This window comes from Mytilus californianus, unplaced genomic scaffold (genome assembly GCF_021869535.1).
Source record: "Mytilus californianus isolate M0D057914Y unplaced genomic scaffold, xbMytCali1.0.p SCAF_4, whole genome shotgun sequence".
Classification (NCBI taxonomy): domain Eukaryota; kingdom Metazoa; phylum Mollusca; class Bivalvia; order Mytilida; family Mytilidae; genus Mytilus; species Mytilus californianus.
In genome coordinates, this window is record NW_026262690.1 from 78,497,588 (window position 1) to 78,511,386 (window position 13,799).

The 13,799-nt window shown below is 34.0% G+C and overlaps 1 protein-coding gene across 1 annotated transcript in view; it reads left to right on the forward strand.

The window, feature by feature from the left end:
- Positions 1-10,656: 10,656 nt before the first annotated feature.
- The window catches only part of LOC127738562 (autophagy-related protein 2 homolog B-like), a 115,620-nt gene continuing 112,477 nt past the window's right edge, over positions 10,657-13,799 (forward strand). The window contains exon 1 of the mRNA XM_052249850.1: positions 10,657-10,897. Within this exon, the coding sequence (XP_052105810.1) occupies positions 10,730-10,897 (168 nt within the window). The 5' untranslated portion in view covers positions 10,657-10,729. The remainder of the gene's footprint in view (positions 10,898-13,799) is intronic.

The following is a 13,799-nucleotide window of genomic DNA, read 5'->3' on the forward strand; positions in this document are numbered from 1 at the left end:
AAAAAACTAGTGGGAAAAAATCAAAATTTTTTTATAACTCCTTTAATATTTTATATTCTGTTAACCATCTCCTTAAACTTGTAGCTCTTATTTCGCGATTAGAAAAGAACAGAACCATAAGAATTCCAAACATTCTACAAGATTTACAGCAGATTTACAATAAAAATGATATAAGACATGAGGTTGGAAAGAAGTTTGCTGACGAAATTTATACATGGAAAAATACCATCACTGCCAATACAGGCAAACTCAGAACTTTAAACAAAGCCCTTTTTAATGAGAACGAACAACCCGTCACTGTTAAGAAAATCAAACGAACTGGGTTCTACGCTGGTAAGTGTTGATCTGTTTGTCATTGCTTTGTTTGAGTATTTTACAATGTATAATTCATGGAAAATGTGCCTTTCTTTCGTTCCTTTTTAAATTACAATATAAAATTTGCAATCTTTTGTGTAATTAATTTAATTTGTTTTTGGTTAAAGATTTTGGAATTTGTAAACGTTAAATATAGTTATCGAAAGCTGTGAAAATTGATGGAAATGTTCTATATGCTTTTTATATCATATGATTGAAGTCTTCAAAATCTTAGAACGATTATCCTACTTTTAAAGAAGATCTATCAATTCATTTTTTTTTATTAAATGGAAAATACATGTTCCCATGCTTTTCTATTAGCACTCTGTACTAAATGCTCCTTCGCATTTATTGTTAACGGAAATGTATACTCATTTTCAAAAGTTAGCTTTAAACCTGTTTTTTTTTTTTTACAAACAGCTGAAAGAATAAATAAAATGGATGAAAATCTACATCATCAGATTGTCATTGTCAGAAATGTTCTACAAAACTCATCAAGACTTATGGATTTAAAAGGTAAATAGCTTTTAAAAGATCTGACGCCATTATGATGTATACTTAACCCTTATAATAAATATTTTTTTTTTTAAATTTGACGGTCCTGAACTGCAATTCAAAATTTGACTAAGTACATAAATTGTGTGTCTAGTTCAAAGATTCAGGAGATCAATAAACATATACAATTAACAAAACAAAAAGATGGGGGGGGGGGGGGGGGGGGAACACGGCAGATAAAGACACATAAAGTTTTCATATCTAGCACTACATGTTATTGTGTATAATTAACAGTTAAATGTGTGCCTTTTTTTTAATTGTATAACAATGTTACATCACACTAACTTTATTTTACTTTTTTACAGGATTACCTATGAGGTGTCAAAATGGCAACAGTCACGATTTATGAACTCAGAGGACATTAACACATTTTATTTTACTTTCTTTCTTTCTTTCTTTCTTTCTTTCCTTTTTCTTTTTTTGTGTGAAATATTTCATTGAATTTGCAAACTGTTATGTATTTTTTCTTGCTAAACGATTATCAAACAAGCTTGTGTCTTTCATGTTTCATAAAAGATATAAACTTTATATATTGTATGTTAATGTGATTTTAATGTTTATTCAATATCTGGGTTTTTTTCATTAAAAAATGAGTGTATGCCTTCACAAATGACATATGTATTTAGCAATTTCCATATTTACTATTTCATTATGGCTTAATAAATACATGCATCTAATTTTGGCAGAACATGATTTGCAGAACAGGATGCAACCCTCTGGCGCACCTTGAAAAGTCGTAAGGTTGTAAGTCCCTGGCGTAGACGGAATATGCTCGTAAACTTAGCCTGCTGCAAATCAAATCATGCACATGGTTTTATTTTGTTAGATGAGGGTGGGGAGGAGGGAACATTTGATTTAATAATATGCTTGTATGTATGTCGTTTGGTGAAGTATATCATTATTATATTCATTTGTTTTCTTGAATCTTTACTCTTCAAACACATAGACATTTTAAAGGATTAAATTTTAGTGTGCTTCAGGTTTTCCCCCGTTTTCGTTAACGAAAGTAATAAATATAGCAGATTAGTTTAACTTATAGGCCTAAAATGACTGGAGGAAATATTTGATTGATTACTAATACAATGCAGTAAAACAACGATATGAGGGAAACACCATTTAGACAAAAACCAAACACTAAAAATTGCTACAAGTATAGGCAGAAGTAAGAAATTTGCACTTGGCATACACAAAAATACTTTAAAACACTGTGAAGTGACTGTGAAGAAAAAAAACTATAAAGGAACAAATTACAGCTACATAAATATAAAAGTTTCATAAAGTTTCCAGATTTTACACTTCGTGCAGATCTAATTACAGTATTATTCCATATTTGTGCACCCTCTCAATTAACAAATTTTTCTCAATTTTAAAGGCCGCTGAAAAGTTGAAAAATTTCGTGGCGCCCCGAGGATTTCCTGTTTAAGAAATCACGTATTGAGAAAATAATGTGATATGAGAAAATTTTAGATATTTTCAAAAGAGAATGTGTATGCCCCATCGCTATGCAAAGGGGACTTAAAGTTTTATCCTTGTTCGTGCGTACATACGTACGTCCCAAAATTGGTGGCACTTTTATCGTTCTCGAGTCATGCCCCTTTATAAATGGAAAAAACGCAGATTTTTTCATTTCCGTTCTCTAACTTTAGTTTGCCTGAATCAAATGTTATGAAACTTAAAACACAATGCCGATTACCACAAAACACAGATCAAGTTTGAATTTGGGTGGCATCACTTTTACTGTTTTTGAGTTATGCCCCTTTTAAATTGAAAAATTGTCTAATCTGTCGTTTCCGTTCTCTAACTTTAGTTTGACTCAACCAAATGTTATGAAACTTATACACAATGCTTATACCCCCCCCCCCCCAAAAAAAAAAAAAAAAACACACAGATCAAGTTTGAATTTTAGTGGTGTCACTTTCAACGTTCTCAAGTTATATCTTTGTATATCGTATGTGCAAGCGGGGGCATCATATGTGTCCCACTGACACATTCTTTTGTGATTTTTCATATGTCTATTAAAAACATATGAAAAACATCTGAAAGTCTTATGTTTTTCATATGATTACAAAAATTATGGTTTCATATGTTTCAAAACATTCGAAAACATATGTTTCTCGTATGGTGAACAAACATATGTTGCAATTATATTCCTGTGTACCAGAGACATATACTTATATTTAAGTTTTGAAACAAGACAAAAAATAAATTGGAAAATTTACCAAATTGACACATCTAACTGCAAGTTTTAGTGACATTATATAGAGTGGCGTTATCTTTCTTTCACCCAGCCTGCTCTCTCACAAATTGTATATCTTTGTACATGTTATTAAATCATATACTACTAATAATGTTTGATGAAAGTATTGTCTATATTGAATGTGCATATGTTTGTCTTTTTTTCTTTTCTTATTTTCTTGTTTGTAATTGATATGCCATTTAAGGCCCTTTAATTATTAAATAAACTGATTTGATTATAAGTTTTATTATCTGTATTATCTGGTCTGTCTAACACAAATAGTCGAGTAACAAAACAAACTACATCTCGTTATGTGGGATAACTGTGTTTGCTTGTCTTTTTTTATATTCTCACTAATTTTCCCCATAAATGTTTTTATTGTTGGGTTGTCTAGAATTTCTGTGTAGATTTCTCGAACTTTTTGAATTTCAACAATATTCAACATAAACATACCAAACCATTTTAATAAATATCATTGTCATATGCAACAAGTTGAAAGCGATAACACATTCATAGTCCTTGTTATCGAAATTGAATTGGGTTTTCGGTAACGAACTACTTTGCCGCTAGTAGCTTTTTGAACAGGAAATGTGTACCGTTCGAGAGACTTTGGTTCACTCCAGGTTTTTGTGGGGTTCGTTTTGGTCAGTTTTTACTTTTTTCTATTGTTTTTTTTTCAGATTGATATTTGTCTTTTCGGCATTTATCTTTTTTGCCATTGTATTTCTAATTAAGGCTTTGTTATCTTTTCCATCGTTTGATGTCTTCATATACAGCATATCCAATGTATTGAAAGAGGACGAATACATGTTATTGTCTAATGGATTAATAATGCTTTATTAGAAAGAGATAGTTGTCACTAATACAATTTAATACTAGAAGGCAGTACATAGTTTCTAAAATAAATGTAGTGAGATCGACAGTTTTGAACTGCGATTCAAGATGACCGAGAATCTATTTTAATGTCTCTCTCTCCTTTGTAGGTAAAAGGCCTTGGTTGACCGCATAGTTAGTTTTTGTCTTTTTATAGAAAGTCTTCTTTTTTCTTTGCATTAATTTTAGTTTACCAAATTCATAAAGCAACACAGAGAGAACATTCTATAAAAATACAAACAATTACTATGCGGTTAGACAAAAACTTTTACGAAATAAGGAGATGTGGTATGATTGCAATGAGACAACTATCCAACAGAGATCAAAGGATGTAGATTTAACAAAATATAGGTCACAGTACGGCTCTCAACAATGAACAAAACCATAGTCTGCTATAAAAGGCCACAGCGACATGTGATTAATGAATGTTATTGAAGATATACGTTGATCACATGTCTTTTCATTAGTCCATAAAAATCACCTTCTATTTATATAAAGTCGGAATAACGCGGATTTGAGAAATTATTAGTCACCGTACAGACGTACGTGTGGGTTTAGCAGCTAATGCCCCTTAAAATACAGGAAAGTGTATAATGCTGCAAATCTATACAAATACGAAGATCTACGAACGATGATGCAGATACTTTGTGACAGTTTCATGATTTTTTTATTGTTCCTTATGAAACTTTTGTAATTCGGGCAAATGCTGCAAAACTATAAATTTCTACCTGACCCTCCTCTCTGTTGTTGTCTAATGGATTAATAATGCTTTATTAGAAAGATATATTTGTCACTAATACAATTTAATACTAGAAGGAAGTACATAGTTTCTAAAATAAATGTAGTGAGATCGACAGTTTTGAACTGTGAATCAAGATGACTGAGAATCTGTTTTAATGTCTTTCTCCTTTGTAGATATATGAACATATATATACATATAACTTATACACTTTCCTGTATTTTAAGGGGCATTAGCTGCTAAACCCACACGTCTGTACGGTGACTAATAATTTCTCAAATCCGCGTTATATACATGCAGCTAGGCCAGAGAGGAGGGTCAGGTAGAAATTGATAGATTTGCAGCATTATACACTTTCCTGAAAAGTGGTCCAATGACTGTCCCCTGTGGTACCTCTGAGATGACGTCTATGGGGTCGGATTTATGCCCTTAAAGCAATACAGATTGAGTTCTCTTGCTTAGGAAGTCTTTTATCCACTGGAGGGTTAATACTTGTACTCCGTAATGGTACATTTTTTGGAGGAGTCTCTTGTGGGGCACTTTGTCAAACGCTTTGGAGAAATCTAGCAGGATGATGTCTGTCTGTTCTCATTGATCTAAGTTCTTGCCAATTTCGTCTAGGGTCATCAGGAGTTGGGTTTCGCAAAATCTGTTTGCTCTGAACCTGTGTTGATGGTCACATGGGATCTGGTGTTGGTCAAAGTGATCCATGATGGTGCTGTGAACAATATGTTCCAACAAATTACAACAGATGGAAGTCAATGAGACTGGTCGGTAGTTGGAAGCTTCGTGTTTTACACCTTTTTTGAAGACTGGTACAATTTTGGCAGCTCGCCAGTCGTTGGGGATGGTTCCGGTGTCCAAAGATTTCTGGTAAAGTAAAGTCAGGTATGGTGATATATGTTCAGCTGTTTCTTTAAGTATATAAGCTGGAATTTCATCAGGACCAGTTGCTTTAAATGGTCTTAATCCACGGAGTAGTTTGTAAACTCTGGCCTTGCTGACTGTGATATTGTCCATAGTTGGAAATGGACTTGGTCCCGTATGTGTTATGTTATGTATGTCTTCTTTTGTGTAGACAGATTGAAATTGATGGTTTAATATTAAAGCTTTTTTGGTGTATCGCTGTGGAGTAGACTATCTTTGTCTTTTAGGGTTACAATACCTGTTGATTCTTGTTTCCTGCTCTTGATGTAGGACCAGAAGCGTTTTAGTTGCTTCTTGTGCTCTGTGCTGATGATATCTTCCATGTATTTTCCATGAGCAACCTTGAGGAATTTGTATCGTTTCCAATCTTTAGTGTTTTTAGACCTTTTAGCCTTGGTGTATGCTCGCTGTTTGCTAGCTGTTGCTAATTTTCCGTAGCTGTGTATTCTTCCAAGGTTACTGTATCTCTCCTTAGTCTGTTTTATTGGTACATATTTGGTCATTACATTCTTGATGATGTTTTTGAAGTTATTCCACATTGTGTTGATGTCGCTGGACCTGGCATTTTGAAATTCAGTGAGGTTATCAGTAAGACTTTTCTTTATTCCCTCCATATCGGTTTTTTCCAGAGATTGGTGGTTCTACTGGTTGGTTTTGGTCTTGTTTTTTCGCTGCTAGGTCTAATAGTACGATGTCGTGGTCGCTGTTTCCGATTGGTGGAAGTGTCTTACATCTCTCGAGATGACCTATATGTGATGTAAACAAAAGGTCCAAAGTATTTCCCCCTCTAGTTGGTTTGTTCACCAGCTGTTGGACGATTAGGTCTGCAATCATCCTGATGAAAGCTAGATTGACCTGTGCTGGTACTTGATTGCTGTGTGTATCATATGAGGTCCAATCAATGACTGGAAGATTAAAGTCACCTAATCGAAAAATGTTTTTCTTATTTTTCTCTCGTGGGATTTTTATTTCTGCCAATGCTGTATCTATATATTCTGAGTCTTGTTTATTTGGTGGTCTATAGAAACAGTTGAGTGATATTGATTTTCTATGTCCCATTTTGATGTGTCCTGAAATCAGCTCTGTTTTATCGCTACTAAAACTCTGTGTGAGGCCAAGGTCGTGACGTGCTGCTATGATCACCACTCTATGTGGGTCCCCTTTTCTATCCCTACGGATGATGTTACAACCTAAGGAATCAGGGAAAATCTCCTTGCTATGAATCTTGTCTGATAGCCAGCTTTCAGTTCCAAGTATGACATTTGGTCTTGTAGATTCAAGTAATACCTGCAGATCGTTACGTAGATTTTTAACACTCTGAAAATTGATAATGAGTATTCTGAGTGAACTCTACTATCGTTTTGATGGTAATGTCTTTGTTTTGTCTGGCTTTGGTAATGATGCCGCTTGTGGATGACCAGGGCTAGACCTCAGAGAATCTGACGCGCTAGCGTAACTCTGGTTTGATGATAATACAGAGTATGTATTACTGTCTGCTGGATCGAATAGGTCGTAAAGGACAGTCGAGTAGTTGCAGGTGTTGCATACTACACAATGCCAGGAAACAGGTGTGTTTGCTAAACGGCATATGTAAATATGAATAGAAAGACAAGCACATGCAATACTATAATGATTATTTTCCGGTGCGTATTTGATTTCATGTCAAAGATAAAAAAATAAATATGTAAATCTTCGTTTGGTCTGTGTACGAAATACCGAATCAGTTAAGGAACTGGTTCTCCCTCAGTGACTCAAAAAGGGGCAAGCTTCTGAAAGTGACGAGCAAAATTCTAAAAAAAATCTATAGTGTAGTAGTTATAGTCAGTGTCCTTTATCATTTTCTTTTTATGTTTTACAATAGATTTTTTGGCTAAAAAGTGGTCGGGGGACAAAACAAATAGTTTACCCCACCCTTTTGGAATTTGTCCCCATTGCAATCCCCTCCTTTCCTATGCCAGTGTTCCATATGGCTCAATTCTTTCAATTTTCAGTTCTGACATTCATTTTATATTAAATAACAAATTATGCGCTGCGCAACCTTACTTCAACTAAGGGTCAAATGGAAGGTTGCATGCATACGGATTTTGATGTCGAATTACTGTCTTGCTAGACAATAATTCTACCTGCGATGTTCAGGTATTTTGAAAAAAATAATGAACCAAACTCACTGCTAATAGTGAATTATTCTTTCAACGTGCCGCTTTTATAAATACTTGGAACAAATCACGAATATTTGTTGTCTTCATCGTAGTTTTAGTGCCCCTGAGAGCAATTCAAACCAGAGCTTAATCCGAAAGAAAAAAAAACATTTAAAGGCACAGGTGCAAGACTATATTTTTTCAATATATGTATATATACTGAATACACTAGTAGTATATAGAAATAAGAAGATGTGGTATGAGTGCCAATGAGACAACTCTCCATCCAAGTCACAATGTGTAAAAAGTAAACAATTATAGGTCAAAGTACGGCCTTCAACACGGGGCCTTGTCTCGCACCGAACAGCAAGCTATATTAAGGGCCCCAAAATGACTAGTCTAAAACAATTCAAACAGGAAAACCAACGGTCTAATCTATATAAAAAACGAGAACGAGAAACACTATATACACCATGTATACATATGTTAAAAAAAATCTCGTCTTGTACCTGTGATTTAAGGCAGATCGCATACCTTCCTCTATCTTGGATTAATTGCAGAAAACAATCGGTCTAGATCTTTAATGAAATGTGCAAAAAAAAATGGAATTCATTTGTAGGACTTTCCATTTAAATGAAGAGAAGTAGCTAGGTGTTTTATGATAGTTTTGCGATTTTTGTTTCAAATACAGAATGTTTTGTTATATTCTTAATGTTTGACAACATTGCCATTTAAGGGGATATAAATCAAATAAATGACCTTTTATGAAGGAATGTATTATGAATTTACTTATTTTGTTTTGTAGCAAAAAAACGAGTCCCGTGACTTCCATTTTTCGTTTAAATTTTTGAAAGCACATGGTAAGAGCTATCTTCTCATATTCTATTTTTAAATATCATTTAGTTTTCCTTTAATCGCACAAAATTGAGTTTTCTATACATAATTTACCACAGGCAGTTGTCTCTGAAAAAACCTTTATACTTTAAAAATGTTACATATAAGAGTCTAGACTTACATATAGGTAAAAAAAAATAACTGCCTGTGTAATCCACATAGAAACTTGGGGACAGGAATTGTTTTTATCCCTCCCCCTTTTCCTCCCCGAAATCCGTGATCAGCGACCGCTGTGGGTAGTAAACTAGGAATTGATAGTGAATAGAAAAATACATGTTATTTCTAGTATATACGATGGAGAACGTCTGTGGTAACGTTGTCATATGTTTAGAGTATATAACAACATTATGATTTGATGTGACGGCATGGTAATTGTTTTATCATCCTTTTAATACGACAGACCAACATTACTGATCTGAAAGATACACCATCCTACTTGCCATTATACATCATGTGCTGTGTTACAACCCTAGATAAAGCCGTTGAGGAAAGTCATTACTCGTCTAACGAAAGCTATATTTTTATATAGCCTAGCTAGTTGGTCGAGTGGCCAGTCTATGGCGATGGACACAGTGCAGGCGGTGTTGCCACAACGGTTACAAAAGCAGGGGTAACTACAGAATAGCTAATATTTTTAAAGGGGCATTAGCTACGAGATATAAAAAAAATCTAAATATGATTTTTTTGTTTGTTCAACCAGGCATTAATGAAATTGATATAGTGAAATAAAAATTCACTTTTAGCAGCCAATTTGGTTCAATTTTGTTAAAATAGGCAATTAAGAAACATTGCTGATGAATTATTCACTTGCAAGTGATTAATTCAACCTTATAGAATCCGTATTCATGTGACCTTAAATTTAACCCCTTAGCTGGAGATGGGTTACGCATGTATTCAGCTATTAAAAGGAAAAGAATGTCAACATTGAAAGTGAAACAAGGATGAACCATTTTGGTTGACTGATTCGATCCACACTTGAAAAATCTTTATTATACAGGTAAAAACGGTGATAAACATACTGTTTAACCTATACAATTTGAAATCAAATAGACATAGAAAAATCAAATTGCACGTGGACGCTATCTGTTTAAATTGAGTTATATGACCGTCGGCAGTCTTCGGAGGTCATCTCGACGGTTAATTAGATGACGTCTAACGTTAGACAAAAATACACACGAAATGGTGATACATATTATCGAGTCCATGCATTGTTAATTGTTTATTTTAGACTTTTTGTAATTTGGATATACGTTTTAGCAGAGACATATAACAATGTCTCTGGTTTTAGTATGTTATAAATCAAATATGAGAATATGAGTCAAATCGGTGAACATGAATTTGACAGCTAACGCCCCTTTAAAGATAAGAATAATGAGCGAACTTGAAAATTAATACACCTTATCGCTATTTGTCCGCCATTACTGGACATCACACAAGTTCCCGTAAAATTTTGACGTCATAATAGAAAATGTCTGACGCCACAATGGAAAAGTGATTGTTGTATGACGTCAAAAGTTCGAACGGGACAGATTCTCGGGATTAGCGATAAGGTGTATTAAAGAAGACAGAAATGGACCCCCCATCGATACCCCCATAATGGAACACCGTCTGGATATTGGTGTACAAAAGAGCTTAAAAATTTGAATGAGCTTGATTTTTTCCTTTTTTTTTTCTGTTTATATGCAAAAAAGAAAAGTCACAATGATTAGAACTTGATAATGATATGAAATAAGTGCAATCCTAAAATTTCACATTTTCTTTTCAATAATGTTCATATCTTTTTGGTTATTCTTGTAATTATTTTTTCACACTTAAAAATCTTTAAACAGAAAATGATGTATTGGAATTCCCTCGTTGATTTTAAATGTGTACAGTAGAAGTGTCCGGGATCAGCGGCACATAAATCGGTAAGTTCGTACGATATCACGTGCGTAATTTCCGTAAATAAAAAAGATGGGTCATCTTTGTTTACGTTTGTGAATGAATAGATCTATCATTTAGATTGAAATAACAATGCCTTGGAGTTTTCCGTGGTCAGATTATGTGAAGAAAAGGGCATGCAGATACCTTTTACAACACTATCTTGGACAGTTTCTGAAAGAGAAGCTGACTCTCGATCAGCTGAGCGTCAATCTTTCCAGTGGCAAAGGAAACATTACCCAACTAGATTTAAATGTTGAGGTTGTTAATAGTTATTGTTTAAAATTACTTCAAAAATAGACCTTTATTGATGTAAATATGGGCCACATGTAAAATTGTATGTTTCTATTTTTTAAACAATGGTGCTTGATCAGTCAGGTTGCTGATGTTACTTACTTTCTTGCTTTGTATCAACCTTGTTCATCTGTCCTGTTAAATGTTGGCACAGACCTCTGTCTGTTTATAAACAATTTCAGAGAAGGTGCGGCAACTTTAGAGGATGGAAGTGAATTCAAAGAGTTCACAATATAATAAGAGGAAAGTTTGTTTCTGACATCAGTTCTAGCATTATGCTTTACTTTTAGTTGTGACCTCTGGTTTACAAGTCTTTCAATTAAGAAAAAAAAAGCGGGTACCATGCTTTGTAACTACACTATTAAATCCCAAACTTTTCCAGACGAACTCAATCTCCTAATAGGGGTTCCCAAGGTTAGGACTGTTTGTCTGATTGCTTTGTTCTACATGTATGAAGGAAAATTTGTTTGGTAGAAAACAGCCTTCTTTTACATAAGGAGTTTTAACCCATGTAGGGCTATAGTATACCAAACTAGACTGTCCCTTTTGACATATTTCTTATTCATTCAAATGTAAACATTTGTACAGGTGCTTTGTCCTCACATCCTTTTTTTCGCCACAGGAATTCAGAAAAAAATCTTAATATAAAGGTTATAATTTGAAAATATCTAGTGAAAAAGGTAATTTTAAATGATGTTTGATCGTTCTGTGGTATTTTCATGGAAAAAACTGTTTACCAAGTAGAAGTTGAATATGTTTGTAAATGATGCTAGAACACTGAATAAAGTGTCATAAGAGAGGCGAAAGATACCAAAGTGATATTCAAACTCAATGCTCCGTGTTGAAGGCCGTACCTTGTCCTATATTGGTCTACTTTTATAAATTGTAACTTGGATGGAGAGTTGTCTCATTGGCACTCATACCACATCTTCCTATATCTATCATAAGTCGAAAACAAACTGACAATTCCATGGCAAAAAACAACAAACAACAGTACACAAAATACAGCGTACTAAAGACTGAGCCACACAAACCCCACCAAAAACCGGGGGTGATCTCAGGTGCTCGGAATGGTAAGCAGATCCTGCTCCATATGTGGCACCCATCGTGTTCCTAATGTTAGTACAAACCCAGTGATAAAATAAGCCAAAATCAAAACAACAAAAAATTTGAAAAGTTGTGTATGTCATTAACCAAAAATAGGAAAAGAAGATGTTAATGTAAAGGAGATATTACAAAAGAATAAGACTTTGACAGTAAAACACTGTTCCATATTTAAGTCCAATGCTGTTCAATTTAATGATCACATTAGTTTTTGAAGGACCTTTAGCTTAAACTAAACACATGCAACAGCATGAAACACCAAAGCTGAATGAATAACTGATTATGTTTTTGGAGTGTACATTGTACATCACAATGCATAAGCTGTGGTTCCCTGCTGACTACTACACTTTGTTCATTTCAATAAATACAAGCAGATTCCATCATGCTATGCTATGAAAAGAAATGAAAATGTAATGAAGCATTTAATTGTGACATTTATCAGATAATAATACAATTTTTATGCCCGCACCGTCGCGGTGGGGGCATTAAATTTTACCCTTGTCCGTCTGTACGTCCCAAAATTGGTTTCCGTTCTCTAACTTTAGTTTGCCTCAACCAAATGTTATATGAAACTTATACACAATGCTTATTACTACATCACATAGATCAAGTTAGAAATTTGTTGGCACCACTTTTACTGTTCTAGAGTTATGCCCCTTTACCAATGAAAAAATTGCTGAAATTTTCGTTTCTGTTCTCTAACTTTAGTTTGCCTCAACCAAATATTATGAAACTTATACACAATGCTTATTACCACAAAACACAGACCAAGTTTGAAATTGGGTAGCGTCACTTTTACCATTCTAGAGTTATGCCCTTTTACAAATGGAAAAAATGCAGAATTTTTTCGTTTCCGTTCTCTAACTTTAGTTTTCCTCAACGAAACGTTATGAAACTTATACACAATGCTTATTACAACAAAACTCAGATCAAGTACAAATTTGGGTAGTGTCACTTTTACCGTTCTTAAGTTATGTCCCTTTATAATGTTATATGCAAGCAGGGGCATCATCTGTGTCCCATGGACACATTCCCCATTTATTTTAATTAAATTGCATATTGATATGGATTAGGTAAGTTATTTGATGAGGTTTTTTTTTTTTGAAGAGATAAGGACACCCTCTACAATTTGAATACAAACATGAGGAAACATAAACAAGCATCTTGAAATTAATTTTCTCTCATACATTTAAATTTTGCTTATAGTACTCTATAATTTGTACCCTTTTGGCAGTTTAAATTTTTGAATAAAGACCATGGACAATACAGGTCTGAATTTGGTTCATTTGGTTCCTAAAACTTAAAAACAAAGGCTGCTAATAACAACCAATGATCCTGATTGAACAATTTTCAAATATTTTCTGAAACTAATTGTTGATTGGAAGAACCCCATTTAAAATGTATTCCTTGGGAAATGTTGTTGCATTGGAGCATGGGGCAATTAATACTTTTCATTTAAGCCACATAACAATTTCATCAATCCTATAACTGCAGTGTACTCTTAGAACTTTTGGCCTTTTATAGCCAACTATACGTATGGGTTTTTCTCATTGTTGAAGGCCGTACGGTTGCCTTTGAATGCTTACATCCACTTCATTTGAAATTTGGAGGATAGTTGTTTCATTGGCAATCATACCACATCTCCTTATTATGTTGTTCTCGTCCTGAACATGCATGAAATATTTGCCTCTGGACTCAATTTCCTTATGATATTTAACACATTTTGCTTAAATAGATCATGATACAGTCTATATTGAAAGTCCCC